Below are 25348 nucleotides of genomic sequence, written 5' to 3' on the forward strand. Positions count from 1 at the left end.
ATGGCCTTTCAGAATAATCAGCTGTTACAGTGCTGTGGGAGAAACCTGCTAAAATCCATCAGTTTTTTTGATTTGTCCTGATATTCATTAAAAAATGGACCCAGAGAGCTCACCTGGGTATGGAAATTTTGGTCTTGCACATAGTCACTATACAATACCAGTACAACCTTCAGTTCACAACAGATGTCCACCTGAGTCTGCTATGTCCCATCAGTACCACACCATCCTGCCAGTTTTTAGATTGCTGTGCTGATGACTACTGTAACAAGACTGTTACTGTTTCTGCCTGTTAATAGCCATCCTATTTTTTATTCATTTCAGGGAAAAGAGAAATTATATAACCCTGCACCTTTTTGTTTAAAATTTTAGTTATAAAGTGTAATCATTACACCAACCAATGCCTCACTATAGCTGCAAAGACGATAAAGGTGGGTCACCAGCTAGAAAAAAACTGATGGGATGTATAACGCAGCATTAAAACACTTCGTCACAGCTCGACTTCGTCTGTTTTAATCTACAAATTCACATAAGATGACACCTCTCTTCCCGTGATAAAAATTGCCAGATGCTACTGTGATCTGAGTGTGAAGTGATTTTTAGCTCCACTGTCTTCCACAAAATGGACTCTATATAATATAACACGCTCGTTGCAGAACGTCGCATATTCATGCAACAGTGATGGCATTTCATTCTTAAAAGGAGCCTGAAATCCAAACGCTGAATACGTCTTACGTGACGTCACCAGCTTCCAGCTTGATGGACTGCGCGCGCCGCGCTGTACACTCAGTTCCTCACAACGAGCGGATCCTGTCGCGGTCACCTCTGTTGATCCACAGATACTTAAGAGTTCGGACGCCTCCTGACATTTCTTTTTTGTTTTTTAAATTGTTCTGTTGTGCTCCTACCTGCCCACCTGTTAAGGTTGCCCGTTGCAGGGATGCACCCGCTCGCAGTCGCTCTGCTGTGCATGCCCGCTCTGTGGATAGGACAGGTGATGGGCGGTCAGGGCGAGCGCTTCGTGTGCACGGCGCTGCCCGCGGGCTTGGACCTCAGCTGCCCGGTGCGCGCGAGCTCCCAGGAGGACGAGCTGCGGAGCACGATGGTGCAGCAGAGGGAGACCATCGCCAGCCAACAGAGCACCATCAAGGAGCTCAACGCCAAACTTTCCCGCTGCGAGGCTAAGGATCGGGGACAGACCGCCAGGAGAAAGGACCACGGCAAAAACACCATGGGAGACATTCCGCGAGATACCACGGACACCATAGACCAACTTGGGAAGACCATGCAGACACTGAAGTACCGGCTGGACAATTTAGAGGTACGGATCTTATCTCATCCAAACGCACCTGCATTCAACTCTCCATTTCATGTTCGTGATGTTGCGGATCTTTTACCATTTAGATGCGTGCACACACACATATTGACGCTGCAAATGTTTTCTGTCCCTGCACAGATCAGTCGTATGTGAGCTGCTTAGTCAATTTCCATTATTGAACAATAATATTTCATTAAATTAAAACGCCTGCAGAAGCAGTGCACTCCAGCTTCCTGTTGAGTTAAACATTCAGCAGCATGACCTATTTTCCACTTGGTGAGCATCCTTTGCTGGCAGCAGCTTAATCCATTTTGGTTTCATTCTCTTTTTAATTGCAGGTTTTGTACACAGAGCCATGCAATAAACAAAGTTTGGTGAGGTGTAGCATTTTGTATAAATTCACCCCTATATTTATTCCACAAGCGTCCCATCTGCATGAATAAAATGGTATTTACTGAGTACTGGGGAGGAGCTGTCTCTGGTTCTTATGCCTAGAGTGAATGCCTGGGTTCATGATCATATGTGGTGCATAAAGCTGAAGGCTTTAGAAAATTGCTCCAGGTCTGATCTGTACAGGACTCAGGGAGATTTAACTCTCCACTGTTTTAACCCTGCAGCAGCAGAATTTGCGCATTAACGCAACAGGGGTTGCGCTCCCTAATGACTTACGCGAGCTGCTGAAGCGGCGGCTGGGTGATCTGGAGAAGCAGCTGCTGAATAAAGTGGCCGAGCTGGAGGAGGAGAAGATGCAACTGTACAATGAGACAGCTGCCCACCGCCAGCGCACAGAGAGCACCCTCAACTCCCTGCTGGAGCGGATCACTGAGCTGGAGAGAAGTAAGCTCCCAGAATCCCAACATGAGCCTGCATGATGAAACATCAGTGCAGGCGTGTGGGCCGCATGATCCTGTTTCATATGCACAGACATCCCTCACCTGGGATTCGAACCACAGTCATGCCTGTATGATGCAACCCACTGTCAAAGCGGACTGTCTTTTCCTCAGCTGGGGCTTTAGCCATGCTGTGTGTAGCTGAGACAGTTCCATATTTTACCTGTTTGGGCAATTTATGAGTCAGCTAGAGTCTTTAAATTAGGCACCAAAGGCCACATCCACATTGTTTGCAATGGCTGCTCTGAAAATGGTCACAGGTTATGATGTGACATTGGTTCTCATGGCTTCTCATTTTCAGCAGTTCTCAAATTGGTTCAGTGCAGCAAAATAAACACAGGCTTTCAATTAATTTTAGTATTAATACACAAAGAGGTGCTTTTACTTTACTGCCATACAGTGGGTACGAAAAAAGTATTCAGATCCCCTCAAATCTTCCACTCTTCGTTATATTGTAGCCATTTGTTAAAAGTATTTTCCTCATTAATGTACTCAGAGCACCCCATATGGACAGAAAAACCACAGAATTGTTGATATTTCTGCAGATTTATTAACAAAGAAAAAACTAAATATCAGTATTAATACCCTTTGCTCAGTGTTTAGTAGAAGCACCCTTTTTCAAATTCAGATTTTTATGTCACATACACAGTCATACACAGTATGATATGCAGTGAAATGCTTTAGCGACTGTTAATATTGCAACAATATTGCAAATATTGCAAACATAACCAAATATTACACTTTTATGTTTTTAACATAAAATATGTGTAACAGGTAGGGTGAAGGTGTGCTAATGTGTAAAGTGAGAGTAAAGTAAAAAATTTGTGCATGATTCTGGGGGGATAGAGTCCAGAAGTTATTTAAAGTGCTGGAGTGTATTAGTGTTCTGTCCTATGTAGTGTTGTGGTTGAGAGCTCGTATATCCTGCGGGAAGAAGCTCCTCCTCATTCCCTCTGTGTTGGACTTAAGGGAGTGGAAGCGCTTCCCTGATCGCAGCAGAGAGAACAGTCCATTGTTGGGGTGGCTGAGTCCTGGCTGGCCCTGGCCCAGCACCGCTTGCTGTAGATCGATGAAGGTCAGGGAGCTTGGTACAGATGATGAGTTCAGCTGATCGAACATCCCGATCCAGGTTGAGATGTTTCCCGTGAGGATGCTCTCTATGATGCATGAGTAGAAGTTCCTAAGCACCTTGGAGGGCAGTCTAAAGTCTCTCAGGCGTAGCTGCAGCCTCGAAGCGAGCATATAATGTGTTCAACTCCTCTGCTAGAGACACATCCATGTTCATCAAACCGGATGTAGTGCTTTATAGTCCGTTATTGTCCTTAGTCCCTGCCGCAGGCTCCTAGAGTCACTGTTCAAGTTGTGACTCTAGTTTTTTCCCATAGCGCTGCTTCGCCTCCTTCACCTCCTTCACCGATACGGTTCCATGTCCCTGGATGCAAGTCCCGCGTTATAGGTAGCAGTGCAAGATTTCTGAGCGTCGCGAATGGTTTTATCCACCCACGGCTTCTGATTGGGAAGCGTTCCTACAATCTTTTTCTGCACGGAAGACAAAGTGCAGCAGCAATAAATAAGTCACAAGAGGGTGTTTATATCTAAGTTGCATAAAAAAAGTGATTGTGCATAATTTAAGTGACAGTGCAGTGCATACTATGTGTTGTATAGCCTGATGACACTAAGGTAGAAACTGTTCCTGATGTGCGTGTGTGAATTGTCCTGAGTCTCTTGCCTGATGGCAGGAAAGTAAAAAGTGACAGTGCAGGATGGCACGGGTCCTTCAGGATGCTCTTTGTTTTCCTGAGACAGCGCGTGGTGTAAATGTCCGTTATTGCTGGGAGTTGTGTGCTTGTGATCCTCTGAGCTGTTTCACCACCCTCTGCAGAGCTTTCTTGTCCTGAGCAGTACAACTGCCGTACCAGGACGTAATATTGCCCGTGAGGATGGACTCCACAGCGCACCTGTAGAAGCTGGTGAGGACAGAGGTGGATACCCCAGTCTTCTTTAGGCATCTGAGGAAGTGGAGTTGGTGGGCTTTTTTGGTGACCGCTGCTGTGTGTTCTGAGGACTTGAGGTCGGCACTGAGGGTGACCCCAAGGAGACTGAAGCTGCTGACCCTCTCCACAGCACCTCCTCCGATGTAGATAGGAAGATGAGCTGTATCCTGCCTCCTAAAATCCAAAACCATCTCCTTGGTTTTGCTGACGTAGACAGAGAGGTGGTTCTCCTGACACCACTCTGCCAAGAGTCTCACCTCCTCTGTGTAGGCCGTCTCGTCGTTGTTGCTGATCAGGCCTAAAACGGTGGTATCATCAGCAAACTTGATGATGGTATTGGAGCTGTGTCTGGACACACAGTCATGTGTAAACAGGGAGTACAGCATTGGGCTCAGAACACTTCCCTGCGGCGTGTTGAGGATCATTGTGGTAGAGGTGTTTTTGCCGATCCTCACATTCTGTTGGTGAGAAAATCCAGAACCCAGTTGCACAGAGTAGCTCTGAGTCCCAGAGCTACTCTGCTTGGAGGGGATAACTGTGTTGAATGCAGAGCTGAAATCTACAAACAACAGTCTGGTGTAGCAGTTCTTATTTTCCTGGTGAGCCAGGGTGGTGTGGATGGTGTGTGAAATGGCCCTATTCTGACGATCTGCAAATTGAAGGGGGTCTAGATTAGTCGGAATGGAGCTCAAAATGTGCCCCATTACCAGCCTTTCAAAGCACTTCATAGTGTACCGGTGTTGTGTTTGATGTTGTGTGAGCGCACATGCAGCTTGCAAAGGGCAGTGTCCGTGTCCACTTTCGGTGGAATGTAAGTGGCGCTGATGATGACCGATGTGAACTCCCGAGAAAGATAAAAAAGATGACATTTGATAGTCAGTAGTTCCAGGTTGGGTGTGCAGTAGCGTGCAAGAGGAACAATGTTCGCACTGTTGCACCAGCTGTTGTTTACAATCAAGCACACGTCGCCTCCCTTTAACTTCTCCGAGTCCTGTGTCCTGTCCATGTGGAGATTGCAGTCCCGGATGTCTCTCTGGAACTTTACCCTTGCCCTGAGGTCATCTAGCTTGTTCTCCAGTGACTGGACGTTGGCAAGCAGGATGCTAGGCAGAGGTGTGCGGTGTGCATGGGCGGCTCTCAGCCTATTTCTGACACCGGCTCGTATTCCCCGGGGCCACCGCTTCACGTTGTGTCCTTTGTTGTTCCTCGGGATCTCACTCGGCCAGCAGTTAAAAAACCTTGAATTTTGAGTGCATTATATACTAATAGATACAAGGGTATCTCTATTGAACCTAATCTGCTCAATGGTGGTGGATTTGCTGGTGAATGGTTGATAAAACCTAACTTAAAATAAAAAAAAAAAAAGTAATCAAGGTCAGAGCAGTCGTGAGAGCAGCCGACCTTACCATCTTGGATCGAGGATCTGCAAGGAAGAATCTAATCTTGATCTAATACAGCCATAATACAGAATTTTTGGCAAAAATGCAAAGATGATTTTCACACCTGGATTTGGGGATCCTCTACCATTCCTCCTTGCAGATCCTCTCCAGATCTGGTAGGTTGGATGGTAAACGTTGGTGGACAGCTATTTTTGGGTCTCTCCAGAGATGCTCAAAGAACAGTCACAGAGCCACTCCTTCATTATTTTAGCTGTGTGCTTAGGGTCATTGTCTTGTTGGAAGTCAAACCTTCGGCCCAGTCTGAGGTCCTGAGCATTCTGGAGAAGGATTTAGTCCAGGATATCCCTGTTCTTGGCTGCATTTATCTTTCCCTCGATTGCAACCAGGTGTCCTGTCCCTGCAGCTGTGATGGTCCTATGACCATGCTTCACTGTTTGGATTGTATTGGACAGGTGATGAGCAGTGCCTCGATTTCTCCACACATAACACTTAGAATTAAGGCCAAAAAATTATATCTTGGCCTCATCAGACCAGAGAAAGAGTGAAAAATTGAATACTTTCCGTACCCACTGTAAGTTGTTTAAGAAACACATAGATCATATAGATCAGTTTTTTAGTATATTCATGTACACTGTAAAAAGTAGTTTATATATATATGTGTCTGACTTTAGATACATGCTCAAAGCCCCTCATGAGTAGCAGAAAAAGCACCACAGGCAAACAAGAACTCAAAGAAAAAAAATAGGGAGAAAGCTTGAGAGAAACCAAGGTCTGACATCTGAGGGTTTGAAAATCAGCAGTTCCAGGACTGTGGCAGTGACTTACAGAACTATAAACTATATTTATTGAATATGAGTGTGTTTAAGTCAGGATTTTTTACAGTACCTATTTGTTGCACGAGTGTTACAATGACTGAAAGTGGGTTTTTAAAATGCATATTAATTGCATATATTAACATATTTTAGAAAAATAAGTGAAGGCCCCAGCACATCTGACAAAAGTGTTTGCACAGTGATCTCTGATGTAGTAGGGCAACCATCTATGTCACGGGTGGGCTGGACATGGCATGAAGGAGGACGCCTTCGCACGATTTCACGCGACAGGGCTTTAATACAAACTGCACGAGACAAGGGAACATTAACACGCACAATGACCCGACGGCGGACAGACACGAACAGGATAGTTTTATACAATTATATAAATAAACAGGTGAACACGATCAGGGAACATTACACAGGACGAACATGAAACTCCGGTCTGGACTCTGGATCCGGAGTAACCCCTGCCGGTCCGGATCATGACAAATCTATCATCTCAATACTTTGACTTCACTTCATTGTAACATTCATGCCACCTCTGCCATGCCCCCAGCGGTCGAACTCTCCCATGTATTAGTGTGTGTTCTTCCGGGGCTCAGTAGCACCCTGATTATTCCCACCTGTTCTTCATCACAGGTAAGTGGTGGTAATCACGGGTGCTTAGCGGGATAATGACTTCTGATCGGTGATTGGTTAAGATTAGCGGTAAAAAACCTGAGTTTGTCTCTGCACTGCATGCTGTCCTTAAAGGCAACGACAGTGAACCCCACGGTAGGACTGGAACTCTACTCTCCCCTCTGGGCTCGCTACAGCTCTGCCACACCGAAGCTCCCGGGTCTCTGTGTGTCTGCGTGTCTGCAGTCTCTGTGCAGAATTCCTGTATGCTGGTTATCCCAGGCGAAGTACCAGTGCGTGAGTGGCGCAACAAGAAAAGACACTCACGCTGTGTATGGAGGACACGGGTTCGAATCCAGCGCATGGCGAACAAGCACACACGGGTTTAAGCTAAGGCAAGGAACGCGGAGACGCTGGTTTGAGGCCTGTGCAAGACAAAGGCGATCTTCGGCTCTCACGCTGAGGGCCTTGCTGAAGATCCTGCAACACTACCTCTAGAGGAGAGGCGTGGCACTACGATCAAGGACATTTCAGTTATTTCATTTTCAACTTCCATAAGTTTCAATAAAAAATTTAATTTCTCATTTCAACCTGCGTCCTCCATTCATGCTTGTATACTTCAATAAGGACAGTCGTCTAGTTACATGTGTAAATCAAACTACAAGCCTAGCTTGACTAAATTGTGCTTGGAAACATACTGACTTAATTATTAGTCATTACAATGGTCAGACATAGCCGAAGTGAGTTGATGCGGGTGATTCCTCATGTCATTTACTTATTTAATTTCCTGCTCCAGGTAACAGTGCCTTCAAGTCCCCTGAGGACTTCAAGGTTTCTCTCCCACTACGTACAAACTACTTGTATGGACGAATTAAGAAGACTTTACCAGAGATGTACACTTTCACCATATGTATGTGGATGAGGTCCAGTGCTAACCCTGGCATTGGCACCCCCTTTTCCTACAGTGTACCTGGACAGGCCAATGAGATTGTTCTCATTGAATGGGGGAACAACCCCATTGAGCTGCTGGTCAATGACAAGGTAAAAAAAACATTTGTGGTCATATATTTGTATTTGCAAATTGCTTTAAATATTAATCGCCATTGATGGGATGGGAAATATTTATGTGAATAGAATGCTTGTGTCACAGATCAGTGCAGGGAAAGGATGCAAAGGCACAACTGACAAATAAGAGATTTACCTAAACTCAAAAGATGAAGAAACAGGAACAGCACACTGATAAAACATCAATGTCCGGACACAGACCTGACACAGCAAAATACATCTATACAAGTAGACAGTGGCGCACACAATCAGGTTTTCAGTGTATATTTGAAGGTGAAAGGGGAAGTACATTCTAAAGTTTAGGGCCATCCACACAAAAAAAACCCTCTCTCCCAGACAAAAGTAATTGAAATTCATGTACTCATATCAAATTCAAAATAACTGTACTTTAAGAACAATATTTTAACATTGGTTTTGAATATGTTTTGTGTGTGATTATTAATCCAGCAGATGAATAACAAAACATAGTTGTGATCTATGAAGGTAATACAAAACAAACAATGCAATAATTAAATGCTACCTACCTAATAGCATGAGCAATTTGAGGTCATATTGCAAACATGAGAGTATTTTTATTTTATTAAAGAATGAATGAATGAATGCTCTTAACATCACATATTCCTGCAGGTTGCACAGCTGCCCCTCTCTATCAGTGATGGCCATTGGCACCACATTTGCATCACTTGGACAACAAGAGATGGCTTCTGGGAGGCTTACCAAGATGGGGAGCGTGTGGGCACTGGGGAGAATTTGGCCCCCTGGCACCCAATTAAGCCTGGTGGAGTCATTATCTTGGGCCAGGAGCAGGTAAGTTCAGCAAAGACGTCACTTTTTCAAGCTCCCTTAAGGAATGGAGGCTCCGCTCTTCTCACGCAATGTTAAGGAGCAGTAAATTAAAATAAATTATTAGTAAATATTAGTAAAGTTCAAACTATTTCTGAATCTGATACTTTAGTGCAGGAATTATTGTGTAACTGTGGACCCTTCCCTACACTCAGGTGGTGAAAACCATTTACATTTACGGCATTTATCAGACGCTCTTATCCAGAGCGACTTACAATCAGTAGTTACAGGGACAGTCCCCCTGGAGCAACTTAGGGTTAATTGTCTTGCTCAGGGACACAATGGTATTAAGTGGGGTTTGAACCTGTGACTCTGTAGTCTTCTGGTTCATAGGCAAGTGTGTGACCCACTAGGCTACTACCATCCCATTTCACTTGTAATATTTAGACAGGGAGTGTCTAGACAGGGTATTGTTTCAGGTTTCAGTCATATACTGATAACAATGCAACGATTTTGACATTGTAGTTTCAAACAGTGTTTATTGCAAGAGAAACTAAGGAAGTGGAAGCAGCCCCGTAATCAGATGGTTCAAATCCTGATCCGCAAAGGACTCATTTTGTTGTGTGCACCATGTGCTGTGCTGCAGTGTATCACAATGACAATCACTTAACTTTCACATGATATTTACACATTTATTAAACACACCACAAAAAAACAAACAAAACAGCCATGTGAGCCTATAAATAGAGCTCACTGGTGAGGTCTAGGCTGTATGGGAGCAGCTGTCAAACACACAGGAATGTGTATACAGGTCAAAAGTGACAGTACAGTGAGGGAAGGCAATTAGTGTATGCTTGGAATCAGGGTTAACAAGACAGTGCTATGGTGCCACCTCTTGGCATATGGCAGATGGTCTTATCCAGAACAATTTACAACATCAAGATTCAACAGTATACCATGTATACCACTGAATCCCCATTAGTCCAATCATAAAATAAATATATATTTCTACACACAAGTAGTATAACATTCTGCGCACAAGGAAAAACTCCTCACAAAAAAAACTCTAGGAGAGAGAGAGAAAAAAAAAAAAAGGAAGAAACCTTGGGAAGGAGTGATACAGAGAGGGACCCCCTCCAGGGTAGAGTGATCCTGCAAGTGGTGTCAGTGCAGGGTTTGTGATTGTCCCATAAGAGGGAAGAAGTTCTTGCAGTGTCTGGCAGTTACAGTTCTGATGCTACTGGGGTGGGGACAGTTGGTTTCTTCCTGAAGTTGACGGCCATGCTCTGACACCAATCCACCAGATTTTTTATGTCCTCTGTAGGCAGACTCATCATTGTTGGTGATGAGCCCCACACTTTGTGTTCTGTATGGAGATATTAGCGATATGCAGATATGTTGCCGGAGATTTCAACCATGCAAATCTCAAGTTCACCCAAAAATTTCATCAATATGTGGATTTGGAGGAGTACATGACATCAGTCAACAGCTGCATCAGGCTTCAATTCCATCACTACAAGATCCTTACCGGATGACGTCTATGCGCGGTTCGACATAGAGAAAAAATGACTGTGAGGAAATCCAACCATCCTCCCAGTGATCAAGTACGGTGTCCACAGCAGACATGAGTAATACTCTTCGCAGAGTTAACTCACAAAAGACCAGACAACATCCCTGAAAGAGTGCTCAGAGAACTTGCAGACCGGCTGGCAGATGTTCTCACTGACATCTTTTAACATCTTTTATCTCACTAAACACCACCATTATACTAACATGTCTCAAGGCCACCACTATTGTGTCCGTGCCGAAGACGTCTTCAGTGTCATGTCTCAATGAATATAATCCTGTTGCACTTACACCCATCATGATGAAGTGCTTCGAGAGGCTGGCCATTCTGGACCCATTGTCCGAATCGGATCCACGGACAATGCCATCACCACCACTCTGCATCTGACCCTTACCCACCTGGACAATAAGGACACATACACATGACTGCTGTTCATAGACTTCAGTTCAGCATTTAACACCACCGTTCCTCAGCACCTGGTCGAGAAGCTGCTTCTGCAAATGGATCTTGGACCTCAGTCTGTCTGGATTGGGAACAGCATCTCCAGCACCACCACACTGGGCACTGGTTCAATTTGTTTGATTGTGTTATTATTTTTATGTAGTATTTCTGTTTTGTGTGTCTCCCATCCAGTCGCACAGCTTACATCACTTTTTCAATATGCATTTTCAGCATTAATTCAAGATACTTGTGGTGGTTTAGCTGATGACTGGGAGGAAGTGACAAAGCAATCCTTGGACACTGTTTCTTTGCAATGAATTGGAAAAGAAAACAGAATGTGTGGTGACATTTGGCAGGGCAACACAATCAGTCATTGACTGATTGTGTCACCCTCAGTGACCATCACATGTCTGTCATCTAGCTAGAGTTTTAAAAAATGTTTAACCCCTAGGCTTTTTTTTAAAGGTTTTCACTATCAGCCCTGCATTACCTCGATTATTTTTGATTAATCGTAGAATCGGATAAAAAACAAAAAACAAGAAAAGCATTAATTTCCTACCTTTTATTCAAAAACAGAACAAAAATCTTCAGAAAGTGCACAAACATGTTGCTCCTTGAGATGTTATAATAAAATAAAATAAAAATGGACTAACACAAAAACATACACATGTATGCCTTACATCTGCCAAATATAGACTTTTTTTTTTTAAATAAAGTGCCACCTGAGCTGCCAGAACGATAAATTATTTATAAAAAAAATAAAGAACAATACAAATCAGAAAATTTAACAGGATTTGTTTGAATGTCAGAACTTCTTCTCTACACTACATTGCAGATGCACACACTCGCAGACGAACAAACTGTCACACTGACACACACACACACACACACACACACACACACACTGCAAAAAATGATTTTCTAACTTAGTAGTTTTATCCTGTTTTCAGTCCAAATATCTAAAAAATCTTAAATCAAGATACATTTACTAGACACATGAAATAGCATAAGAAATTATCTTGTTTTCTGAAAAAACGTCTAAAAATTAAGTGATTGTTTGCTTAAAACAAGCAAATTATCTGCCAATGGGGTAAGAAAACTAATCTTAATGAGATATAATCTCAAACAGACATTTTAAGCATCACTTAATTTTCTCATGCCATTTTTCTTGTCTAGTAATCTTGATTTAAGATTTTTTAGATATTTGGACTGGAAACAAGACAAAATTACTAGGTAAGAAAAGCTTTTTTTTGCAGTGTAGCTATACATGACAACAGATTGAAAAATGAATGGTCCAAAAAAGGCTAGTGAATAAAAACATGTCTTTAGTCTTTTAATGCAAAGTAACTATAGCACCCCTGCTTTACTACTGTTATTAACGAGCTAACACTAACTTGTCATGCTTGTCAAGCTGGATGATGGGTAAACATTTACATTTACAGGATTTATCAGATGCCCTTATCCAGAGCGACAATCAGTAGTTACAGGGACAGGCCCCCTGGAGCAATTTAGGATTAAGTGTCTTGCTCAGGGACACAATAGGCGAGGCTACTACCACCCTCCGTCGTCCATGCGGAGACGCAGAGAACAGTCCGAACGCTGTTTCATCCCCCTCCACACCTGTAGGTGGCTCTGTAAGTCCCCGTCTAGTTCTCCTCCACGGTGAGTTAAACACCAGCACCAGGGACATTAAGTTCCTCACTTCAAAACGGAACAAAAGTAGGATTATGTAGTGACTTACCCTGCTGTTGAACTCCCTTCCTTCTCATCAAACACTCCAACATGTTTGCGTTTCAGGTGCCGGATCATTGCCGTGGTGCTAGTAGCCTAGTGGGTAAGACACTCGCCTGTGAACCAGAAGACCCGGGTTCAAATCCCACTTACTACCATTGTGTCCCTGAGCAAGACACTTAACCTTAAGTTGCTCCAGGGAGACTGTCCCTGTAAAATACTGATTGTAAGTCGCTCTGAATAAGGGCGTCTGATAAATACTGTAAATGTAAATGTGCTCCCGTGCAGTGCCATGTCGCTTTTGCATATTTTCACGCAGATTTCTCTGCCTCCGCCATGTATCTGTCCTCTACCTCCGCTCGTTTTTTTTTTTTTTTTCGCTCCGCGCTGTCTATGAGGCGGCAAATTCAACTAGCATCTGTGCATGAGAGAGACCGAGTGTGTTCACTCCGCGCTCAAATAATCAAATGTCTCCGTGTCGCGCGACACAACGAATCGATTAGGAAATTCGTTGCCAACTCTTTTAGTAATCGATTTTTATCGATTCGTTGTTGCAGCCCTAATAATTTATCTATTGTTGCACTATTCCACTATTTTTACTTTGCACCTTCATTATTCATTTCACTAGTTTAGCACTGTCATCTTGTTGTCTTCAGGTTTTGTTTACCTTAAATGTTATTCAGGATTGACTGCAGCTGTGCTCATCACCTGAGCCCAATCCGGACAGCAAATAAAAACCGCAGATGTCCACCCCTTCGGAAGGGACGACATTTTAGTGGACCTAGTGCACATACAGGGAGTGCAGAATTATTAGGCAAATTAGTATTTTGTCCACATCATCCTCTTCATGCATGTTTTCTTACTCCAAGCTGTATAGGCTCGAAAGCCTACTACCAATTAAGCATATTAGGTGATGTGCATCTCTGTAATGAGAAGGGGTGTGGTCTAATGACATCAACACCCTATATCAGGTGTGCATAATTATTAGGCAACTTCCTTTCCTTTGGCAAAATGGGTCAAAAGAAGGACTTGACAGGCTCAGAAAAGTAAAAAATAGTGAGATATCTTGCAGAGGGATGCAGCATTCTTAAAATGGCAAAGCTTCTGAAGCGTTATCATCGAACAATCAAGCGTTTCATTCAAAATAGTCAACAGGGTCGCAAGAAGCGTGTGGAAAAACCAAGGCGGTTAAGGAAGAGGCCCTGTTATCAGAAGGTTGCCGGTTCGAATCCCGATCCGCCAAGGTGCCACTGAGGTGCCACTGAGCAAAGCACCGTCCCCACACACTGCTCCCTGGGCGCCTGTCATGGCTGCCCACTGCTCACTCAGGGTGATGGGATAAATGCAGAGGACAAATTTCACTGTGTGCTGTGCTGCTGTGTATCACATGTGACAATCACTACACTTAGGTTCAGGAGAAACATTTTGTCATGTTGCAGCCTTATTATAAAATGTATTACATTTATTTTTCCCTCATTATTCTACACACAAAGCCCAATAATGACAATGTGAGACTTTGTAAAAATGTGTCACATCTAGCTTTCTCTAGTTTTAGCCCATTACTCTTTTCAGAAACGGAAACTTTAACCTTATGATGACATAAATGGATAAATTCCAGATCTGATCATCTGAGCTGCCACTCTCTGAACAGTGAAACAGAATGGGCGAAGCACTCTTTACGCCTATCACCATTTCTAGGACTATAGACAGGCTAAATGAACTCATATTAAGGTGGTAGTAGCCGGGTAACACACTCACCTATGAACCAGAAGACCGAGGTTCAGCAACATTATGAGGTCAGCTGACTACCTGAATCTTCTGAATGACCAGGTTATTCCATCAGCAAATTTCTTCTTCCCTAATGGCACAAACAGATTTTAATTTAGGTTTATTTAAATTTATGACGAAGTAGTAAATCAGTCAGCAATCTTGTTAAAATAATTCTGTACTCAGCTAAGGAAAGGTGGAGCTGCTCATGTAGACTGCAAATAGTGTTGTTAATTACCAAATACCAATATTTTTAACAATTAATAATTCTGATTTATTTTCATAAATGAGCTACTAGGGATGTTGGTGATTTCAATGTATTTATTTCGTAACAAAACTACTACAATCAATTTTGCGCTGTTGTGTTGTGTTTTGCGCTCAAACCCACTGTGGGTCTGAGAGAATTGGAATTTCAATATGTGGTATGTGTTGTATGACATGGTAAAAGCATTTACATTATCAACCCCCATATGCACCCTATGCACTGTATTTCTGTAAATTGTAGGACAATTAATGAATGGGACAAATGTGGTGAAATGGCAACTTTCACATGAGCATTTATTTTGTGACTAGTTCCATTTAGGGTAGAATAATTTTTGCTTTGTTCTTCTGTTTTCGCAGGACATTGTAGGTGGCCGTTTTGATGCCACACAAGCATTTGTTGGGGAGCTGAGTCATTTCAACATGTGGGACAGAGTACTGCGGCCTGTGGAAATCTCAGCCATGGCCAACTGCTCTGCCTACATGCCAGGCAATGTGGTGCCATGGGTGGATACCAATGTGGAAGTGTTTGGTGGGGCGACAAAGGCTGCCGTGGAAATCTGTGAGGACCGCATGTTTGATTCTTAAAGGCTCGTGTTTTTTTTTTCTTACTACTGTACTGGACAACTCTTCGAAGAAAGGAATATTCCCTGTGTTCACAGCTCAACATTCAGTTGTGTTTTTTTAGATCAGATTTACAGATGTTTGTGTTTTCATTTTCAGAAGATGACAAAATACTGCCGTTACCCAATTTTGGTCTGTCAACTGGTATAAAATGTTAAGGCGTGTGATGTACTGGTATAAAATGTTAAAACGTGTGATTTGACAACAAACTGGAACATCTAATGAGAACAAACCTGGTTTTAGTCACTTCCCATTTACAAACTACAACATGAGGAGAACATACAGCATCATTTACCTGATAATTTTGACTTTAGAATCAGAAAACTTTATTAATTCCGAAGGAAATTGTTTTACTGTGCTGAAGTTTAATAGACAGTCTTCGCTGGTGCAATAAAAGATGTTGAGCCCTAAGTAGCAACTAAGCAGTATATAGGCATCTACCACAAGTGGATCAGTACACAAAGGGGTTAAAGCTGCATACCACATTGGATATCAAGCCTTATCTATCACTTATTCACTTGTCCCATTCCCTTAACTGCCTTTCCTTAGCAGGGTCACGGAGCCAATCACATGACACTGGGTGAAGGGTGGGGATGCACCCTGTGGATGTGTTCACAATACACAAGTACAGCGTTTCCTAACCAGAGGCCACATATAGACCACAATATTTTACCACAATGTTATTTACAGTAAAACATTATTTGGTCACAACTTTTGATTATTGATCTAGATTTTTCTTTTGAGTTCAGAAAATTTAACATTAAAGACCTGAGAGACTACTAGTTCTACTTATGGACAGCTGACATGGTAACAGGGTCATGGGTTTAATGATGCACATGGGGAGTGATCGAAAATCCATCTACTCTGGGTTTTTTATTGATTTATTTTTAAATCATGTTGATGGCTGGGTGTGTGTGCATCGCCTACCTGAGGTAGACACATCTAAGAGATGTGGCTGATCATTTCTTGTGGTTGATTAAAGATGTGGTTGATGTGGTTGGCTTTCAGTTACCTCTTTTGCTATGATGCTATTGTTCAAGGGAACATACTGTATGCATATATTGCTTTATGAGATTACAGTTCATATGTAAACAATTTCAAGCTTTGATTGTGACGCTAATCACAAACTGACACGGATTCTGTTGACTTCATTTTTACACAGCCTTTACTTTCTGTGAACCAAATGTGCTTTTGGGGTTTAAATTTTTTTTTAACTATTCATACTTTAAAATAAATAAAATGTAAATAAATACAGAACAAATGTCTTTGCAAAAAGAAGAAAATGTGTAATTATTTTTTTTCAGACCTCAGATGATGTGAGTTGCATTGTCAAAGTATTGTTGAAAATCCTTTTGTAACCAAGAAAGGATCATAAAGAGCATACACCTTTTTGAAGCCTCGGTTTCATGCTCATGAAATGCAAGAATCTTTAAAATGTGAGTAAATCATGAGTGAGCTGTTGAAAATTTCACAGAAAAGCTTTCTGTCTGCAATTATTGGCACCCTTTGTAAAGACTAATAAAAAGGGTCCTGGCCACCTCAGTTCTGATCTGATCTGAACCCCACTGAAGAGGAGTGAAGAGGAGTCTGTACATGAAATAACAAGGAGAGACTGTGCTGTTTTAATGATAAAGTACAAGGTGTTAAATACATTTGTGTAAATAATTGTTGTGCTATATGTGTGTTTTAGTTGAAAATAGTTATTTGCTAATGAGGGGTTTATTTTCTCAAATTTAATTCAATTAAAGGTTGGATGAATATCCTGAATCTTTTTACTCATTTTTATAGGGGGTGCCACTTAATGTGGAGGCCACTGCTGGATCTCTAATAAGCAGACAAATGACGGAACAGATGGAATGTAACTTGGGGGGGGAATGCATCAGTGTTGCCTAATATGGCATACATGTGAACATGTATGTATGCAGTATTTGCCACGTGGGGCACTGGTGGCCTAGCGGTTAAGGAAGCGGTCCCATAATTCAAATCCCGAGCTACTGAGGTGCCACTGAGCAAAGCACCATCCCCACACACTGCTCCCCTGGCGCCTGTCATGGCTGGCCACTGCTCACTATGTGTGATGGGTTAAATTTTGCTGTGTGCACCATGTGCTGTGCTGCAGTGTTTCACTGGCAATCACTTCACTTCACGTTCTACTCTGTGTCTTATTCAGATGCAGAAATGTGCCCAGCAAATGAGAAAGCTTGAGTTTGTAAGTGACTGTTGTGTATTTTATGCTTTTTAGAATATCGGAAATTCTCATCTAGGCTGTCATGTTGTAATCACTCTGTCAATTAAGTTCCACTGAATTAGCAGGTTTTAATTTTATTGTGTCGCCCAGGGCCTAGGCTCACACAGCTGCCGTGCACACTGCTGATTGACAGGGCCTAGTTTTTTTTTTGCTAGGTCTATCCCACACACACTGTTTTCTTTTTCTGGGTCATGTAAACAATTACAATTTCAGAAAAATATTTTGTCCATACAAATATTATAATGTATGTGTTGCAGGATTAAAAAAAGAGACTTTTTTTAACGATACTCTTGACATGACGTTTCAAAGAAGTGAGCATATATGACAAAAATGAATCTATTTCTGGCAGCCTCACAGGGCTGTAGATTATAGTAGATTTCTTCATCCCCCTCAGTACTGACCATGCACAGGGAACAGCACAGGGATTATACTAGCACAGGGTCAGACAGGGTGCCCTGAATTAAAGCTCCTGCTCCCTCCCGCCCTTGCTCGCTGACATTTAAACATTATCTGATTTTCATCCTTAATCTACTGTCCCTATGTGTTTATTATTTAACCAGTCAGTGGACTTTACAAAATGTGAATGGAACAGTGCTAGTGAGAAGAATCTACAACAGAGTGAATAAAAAGGTTGTATTCATAGTTGGGGGTCCTAATGAACAGGAACTGATCTCTTCATCAATGGTAACCTGAAAGCACGTTGTAAGTCGCTCTGGATAAGGGCATCTGCCAAATGCCGTAAATGTACAAATGTTTTATGGTACTCTATGTACTGTTGTTGGGAATTCATGTCTACACAGTTATTTCAAGATGTGGCAAAAAGTAATGAAAGCTAGAAAACCGCTATAGACCTCAATATTGCAAATATTGCAAGTATTCAAGTGAACCAATATGCAAATATAACCAAATATTACAATTTTTTGTTTTTAAACATAAAATATGTGTAACAGGTAGGGTGAAGGTGTGCAAATGTGTAAAGTAGAGGTGGGCATAGATTAATTTTCTTAATCTAGATTAATCTCACTGTAATCTTGGAATTAATCTAGAGTAATCTAAATTAATATAGAGTAATCTAAATTAATATAGATTAATCTATCTAGATTAAATGGCTCATTTGAATTCTGCCGAAGGCATTCAGAATATGTGTGCTACACAAATAATGACTAAAAGTAAGTCTTTGAGAACGGGTTTCTCAAGCCAGGTGGCGCATTAGACCAGGGGCTCATCGCCTGTTTCCAAAATGCATCACAAACTGCTTGAGAAAGCTGTTCTACGATAATTGGTGATGAAAATAAATTATGTTCAATAAGATGTACTTGTGATTACCAACTGTTTATTCAGTTAAATAGCTGCATCCATGTTACGTCACGTTTGATGTGGTTATTTGACAGTTCGAAGACTCGTTCTAGAACATCGCATCACACATCGCGTCTTTCTGCACCTCTCTCTCTCACAGCTCACGCCGTGTGTCCAAGAGAACTGAACATTAACATAAAGCATTCACAATTTACAACACTGCATTCCTGTACAAAAAGCAAGGTCGCTTCAGAACATCGCGTCACACATCGCGTCTTTCTGCACCTCTCTCTACAATATACAGTATTAAAAGAACATAAAAAAATATTCACAAAATAACACACATGCAAAATATTCCTTATATGTACATAAATGAAAATGAAAGAAATAAATTTTTGCACACAAACCCCACGCACCTCTCACAACTCACGCCATGTGTCCAAGAGACCTGAACCGGGTCTCAAAAACAAAATAAAAGTCTTTAGAAAATAAGAAAATAAAAGACACAAGAAAGAAGAAATATACTTATAAATCTAGTGTAACCATTTAACGCTGGCACAATAGCTTGCGTAGTATAGACCCAGCTCCCAACCCAACTTTGTGAATAGATTTACGGCAATATTTTTTTATCACCCGATAAGAGTCTCACGTTAACGCATCGTGTTAACGCCGATAACGGCCCACCACTAGTGTAAAGTAAAAATTTGGACAAAATTCTGGGGAGATAGAGTCCAGAAGTGGTTGAAAGTGCTGGGGTATATTAGAGTATTAGAATTCTGTCCTATGTAGTGGTGTTGTTGTTGAGAGTTCGTACAGGTTGTAGTAGCCTAGTGGTTAACACACTCGCCTATGAACCAGAAGACCCAGGTTCAAATACCGCTTACTACCATTGTGTACCTGAGCAAGACACTTAAGCCTAAGTTGCTCCAGGGGGGGACTGTACCTGTAACTACTGATTGTAAGTTGCTCTGGATAAGGGCGTCTGATAAATGCTGTAAATGTAAATGTAAATGTATAGCCTGCAGGAAGAAGCACCTCCATATTCTCTCTGTGTTGGACTTCAGGGAGCTGAAGCGCTTCCCTGATTGCAGCAGAGAGAACCATCCATTGTTGGGGTGGCTGAGGACCTTCACTATCTTCCTGGCCCTAGTCCAGCACCACTTGCTGTAGATTGATTGAAGGTCAGGGAGCTTGGTACAGATGATGCGTTCAGCTGATCGAACCACCCTTTGTAGGGCTTGCTTGTCCTGCATGGTGCTGTTCCCGAACCAGGTTGAGATGTTTCTCGTCAGGATGCTCTCTATGGTGCAGGAGTAGAAGTTCCTAAGCACCTTGTAGGGCAGTCTAAAGTCTCTCAGGCGTCTGAGGTGGTAGAGACACCTTTTTCACCACGTTGTTGATGTGACAGGACCATGACAGGTCCTGCGTGATGTAAATACCAAGATATCGGAAGCTGTCCACTCTCTCTATTGGGCTCCTGTTGATGACAGGGGTCTGATATTTCCTCTCCTGCTTAGTACTAAAGTTCAGGTGGACTTTTTTCCTCTGGCACCAATTCTCCAGATTTCCAACCTCCTCCAGGTAGTCTGTCTCATCGTTGTCAGAGATCAGGCCCACCACAACAGTGTTGTCAGCAAACTTAATGATGTGGTGGAGTTTGTAGTGGCTGCACAGTCATGGGTTTACAGAGAGAATAATGCTGATTGAGTAATTAAAGTTGTATTTTTTAATGATTGTATTTATGATTTTTGAAGGGGTGAATGTTTCCATGTATGCTGGTTTCTTATATTGGTCAGCCTGCCAATTTTGATTTTATGGTGATTATGATTAAGTAAAGTAGAAGCTTAGAGAGGTTTTTGGGCTAAAATACTTCATTTTTCCAGCCACATGTGAAGGATCATCCTTGTAAACCAGATGATACCAGGTAAAGACTGCCTTCAGACCATGTTGCTATGATTCTTTCCATAGCTGACCTATACTGTAAGTCATACTCTTAGTTGCAAGATCACTGTTGGGAAGGTTACATTACAAATGTAACAACCCTATTTAAAAAAAAATAGTATATCTATTTCGATTATTTTTCTGAAATTGTAATTGTTTACATGACCCAGAAAAAGAAAACAGTGTGTGATTACTTTTTGATCACTAATATGTGAAAATTCTTAACTGTTAGTTACTTAACAGTTATAGTTATAAACCATTGCTAAATCAAATATTCAACATTCAAGAGCACTGAATAATGTCCCGTTGAACCAGCACCCATTCACTGTCAACAACACACCTGGCAGGTCTGTGGCATCCACAATTTTTCTCCAGCAGAATGCTGTCCTTGAGGTGTCGTGTAAGAGGATACAGTTGAAATAAACCACTGTAATAATACATATAATGTCTGCTATTAGCAACCTCTCATCCATCTTGGTTTCAGAGCTGTTTCAGTCCTTTGAACTATTAGTAAACATATTTGTACTAACATATTTTTTTTATTAAACTACGTAATATCATTACTTTAAAAAACAATGTGCAAGAGGAATGCAATTTCCATTGGAATGGTTCTGCTATCAAACGCTATTTATCTTAATTTACTCTGGATAATTTGTCTGTACATCCAGCCTAAAGTGACACCCTGTGTCAACCTCATGTACCACGAAGACTAGGCCAGTTAAAATGGGGATTTTGTGGGAGGGTGTATGTGAGGGTAGCAAGATACTGAGGTTTATTTAGAAGCAAAAACCAAGGTAAGCAGGCTTAATGTAACAGACTGACAAGGAGCACATACGTAAAAAAGAAATAACCAAATTAATAAACAATAAGTTGACCACCAGGGGCCGGCATATCTCTATTAAGTCATTGTTAGACCTAATGATCATCACATGAATTTAATTTATACTGAATTAGTATTATTATCTAAACCACTGCATTCATCATTCATTCATTTGTATTTAGTTTGTATTATTAGGCTTCCAAGCCTTCTTTCTGTTTATTTGAATCAATTTGCATTGTTGCAAGTTGTGTTTCGTAATGATCACATATAATAATACCCTGCACATCTCTCTGGCTGAGATGTACAGTTGAATGTCATCTGCACAATGAAAGTTTATATTATAATTGCAAATTTTAGGTAACATTTATAAGGAAATATAAAAAGGTCCTGGAATCGAAGTACTCCGTACTTAATAAATTCTTTCTCAAAACACTGACCCTTAAATTTTACAAAAGTATTTCTGGTTACATATGAATTAAACTATTTGATTGCACATCCTCTGGTTCGCAGCATTTTCTAACCTGTTTAGCAAAATGTGATGGACAACAGTATCAAATGCAGCATAATGTCATGTAGAATGACTTCTGAAATGCAGTCATGTTAAGACGACGTGTTCGGTACCATTGTGTTACGCTGACAAGGGATGTTTATCTGCTGTGGTGGGGTCTGAATCCTGATTGGAATCAGAATCTCCTATAAAACATGTGTCTGTTTGAATGCCAACTTATTTACTGTGGAAAGTTCAGGGATTTTATGTTTTAATCTGTGTGTAACAGTAGGAGATAGTTCTATTTCATATATGATCAGGTAGTGATCTGAGATACCACTATTCAGTAGTATGATCAATGCAGCGCTTTAATATTGGCGAGGGTGACTGTGAGTGGATCTAACCATATATTCTGTTGAATTCCAATTGTGTTTTTCTGTGACATGTATTGGCATTATGAATTGGTTTATGATATGACTGCAGGGGGCGTCTCAACCCTGCTCTCGCGCAGCAGCGTGCGCACACACCTCAACGGCCGCCTGCCTGCGTGACGTCACGGGTACCTGTTGTGCCCTCTTCCCTGTGACAGCACCGAGCAGCCCGGGCCGGTTCTCCTGTTCCTCACGAAACGCGTCTGTTTATCGCTCTTCTACATTTGTTTTTTAATCTACGTTTTTCACGCGGGATTTCACGTGATGTCGAGAGACCCCGAAGAGGTTAATAAACTCACCGAAAGTACCTACAAGGTAAGTATCGCTGCTTAACACCATTCCTTCGTCTACGTCGCAGGTCTTTGTCCGTTAGTTTCCTGGCTGGTTTTATTAAGGAATATAGTCTGGTGTGTCGCCGTTCTGCTCCACCTGGCCCTTTTGGTGTCCATGGCACGTCGCTGGGACTGTGTGGGTGTCATGGTGGTTTAATCGAACTTTGTTTAGCTTAGCTACAGGAGAATATAAATGAAGCCCGCATTGGAACTGGCTTTAAACCAACTTAGTCCTGCTTATAAAAAGTGTGTGCTTAAGTAAGTGACTTGAATACATTTTAATAAAGTGACCACCTGGGCTCCCTACGTTCCCTGGGTCCTATGTTCCCCTGGGTTATGTGGCATTCTCATATTCAAATACACCCACAGTCATGAAATCCTATCTATTATAGTATCTACTCCCCAAAAATTCTAATACAAGCCATGTAACTGATTTTGTTATGCTTAATATTTGTACTGGGGCATTGTTAGTTATGAACAAGAACAAGATGCTCACACTTTGATAGAGCAGACGATTTGTGCTTGTGCAGGGTTTGTAAACTACCATCTTAATTAAAGGCGTATTGATCTCAGTTGCTGAAATCATCATAATGCAAATCTTTAATGTTACTTGATGAACATAATACTTCTTTTAGATCTGTAATGGTATGTGCATTTGTCCTAGTGACAGTCACAGAGAACCATCATACAAAAATATGATAAGATGACTGTATAAAACCAAATTTACAAACAGTGCACAGCACTGCAGCCTTTAGCAGGTTTCTTAATGTTTTTTCTCAGGAATGTCACCTTGATCACAATTCGACCTGTGCTATGATTTACTCCATGATAGGCAAAGTAAACAAAGCAAAAAAATATACCCAGGGTAAAATATTACACCAGTAAAAGTAGATATGCTCCCTTTAAACTTCCACTTCAGTAAAGTACAAAACTATTTTAAATATATTATCTTTAGTGTGTACCTAAATAAATTAAAATGGATAAGCATTTACACATATCTAAATTTGATTACTTTTGCATAAATGTACTGCAGCCTCGACATAAAGCTGCTTTATAGTCAAGAGGAGATAACATTTAAATACATTTAAATATCAGGTTAGCGATGTAGGTAAGATGCTTTTCCTGACACTACCATTTTACAGTGTACACTTAAAATAATGTTCACCGAAAGTGTTTATTTCTGTGTCATGGACATGATGGACAATGCTGCTCATATACAGCTTGGTCTTCAGGGACTGAAAGCTGTCAATCACCCTTTTGAACACATCAATCACCTTAATAATGTCATACTAGAGAAATAATTCACTTAAAGCTGTCACACAGTAGAAAGACCTACCTGGAATTTGTAGTATTTAATGCTAAATGGAAACTGCTCATTATATAGTGCTTTTATACAACCTGTTGAGCAATCATACTTTGATTTTACTAAATTGTTTGTTGCAAACATTCCTTGTTATCATTAAACAGTCACATGATGTGTTTAGAGAAAGTGACTCTGAGCTGAAATACAATATTGTTCTCAATCTGTAGACTTTTACTTGTAGGAGATCATTCATTAGTTTACCATCTTTGCCCTGAACAGTCTCAATGACTCTTGCAAGTTTCCATTCACCTCTGGGTAAAAGATCATCAATGTCCATCACTACATCACAAACATTTTTCTCTGTCTTGCCATAATGCTGTTCAGATACGTCCTTGTCCAGAGGCTCTAAAACTTCTCTGTTAGGCATTGCACCCTTCTCCATCCCTTAACGAAATACAAATCCTTTTTCAGGAATGTACCAGGGGGAGGCAGTATTGAGCTGTTCTTCCTCTGGATGAGGTGATTGGGGGTCAAAGGCCCCTGAGCAAGGTATCTACAGTGAGGGGCCTGCTGTTGACATAGCAATAATTTTGTTCACAGTGAGTTGTTAAGTCTGTTTTGGGAAAGTGCCAGTGTCTAGTTGAGGACAATTTTTCAGCAGCTCCAGTGATGTATCTGATGTTTATCAGCAGAGCAAATTTTGGTCAATGAGTGATTGGAATGAGGCTCTCCATTCAATGTATTGGATTGGGTCACCAATCCAGTGGGGCAGTGGTGGCCTAGTGGTTACCCCTGTAATCAGAAGGTTGTCGGTTCAAATCCCGATCTGCCAAGGTGCCACTGAGGTGCCACTGAGCAAAGCACCGTTCCCACACACTGCTCCCTGGGCGCCTGTCATGGCTGCCCACTGCTCACTCAGGGTGATGGGTTAAATGCAGAGGACAAATTTCACTGTGTGCACCGTGTGCTGTGCTGCTGTGTATCACATGCGACAATCACTTCACATTACTTACTTTACTTAAACACTGTAGGTTGGAATCGAGAGTGTGTTTATTGCTGTGCGCTCTTGAATTGCTTGTGCTAGATGGGAGATATCATTAGGTGGCGCCAGTCCTTACATAAAGGGATCTCTGTTCTGGCTGTATAGGCTGGTACACACTTTCCTGTTTGATTTTGTGATAGGTCTTAAGTCTAGCACGAGCACAATCAATGTCCCTTT

General features: G+C 41.6%; 2 protein-coding genes across 3 annotated transcripts in view; both read left to right on the forward strand.

Moving 5' to 3' along the window:
- The first annotated feature begins 710 nt into the window (after positions 1-710).
- Positions 711-17038, forward strand: nptx2a (neuronal pentraxin 2a). Its single transcript, XM_028987653.1, has 5 exons — positions 711-1318; positions 1933-2152; positions 7829-8073; positions 8725-8904; positions 15008-17038. Exons 1-5 carry the CDS (start codon positions 938-940, stop codon positions 15233-15235), a joined length of 1254 nt encoding a protein of 417 aa, XP_028843486.1. The 5' UTR covers positions 711-937; the 3' UTR covers positions 15236-17038.
- A 5594-nt stretch (positions 17039-22632) lies between these two features.
- Positions 22633-25348, forward strand: part of baiap2l1b (BAR/IMD domain containing adaptor protein 2 like 1b) — a 30612-nt gene continuing 27896 nt past the window's right edge. For both annotated transcript variants that reach the window (XM_028985384.1, XM_028985385.1), the window contains exon 1: positions 22633-22809. In XM_028985384.1, the coding sequence (XP_028841217.1) occupies positions 22759-22809 (51 nt within the window). In that variant the 5' untranslated portion in view covers positions 22633-22758. The remainder of the gene's footprint in view (positions 22810-25348) is intronic.

Source organism: Denticeps clupeoides, chromosome 7 (genome assembly GCF_900700375.1).
Source record: "Denticeps clupeoides chromosome 7, fDenClu1.1, whole genome shotgun sequence".
NCBI classification, from domain to species: domain Eukaryota; kingdom Metazoa; phylum Chordata; class Actinopteri; order Clupeiformes; family Denticipitidae; genus Denticeps; species Denticeps clupeoides.

Excerpts from the sequence above, each read along its gene's own strand:
- nptx2a (XM_028987653.1), top strand. The coding sequence starts at position 938 with ATGCACCCGCTCGCAGTCGCTCTGCTGTGCATGCCCGCTCTGTGGATA. Across the intron at positions 2,153-7,828 it reads GATCACTGAGCTGGAGAGAA|GTAACAGTGCCTTCAAGTCC; the intron begins GTAAGCTCCCAG and ends TTCCTGCTCCAG. Across the intron at positions 8,905-15,007 it reads TTATCTTGGGCCAGGAGCAG|GACATTGTAGGTGGCCGTTT; the intron begins GTAAGTTCAGCA and ends CTGTTTTCGCAG.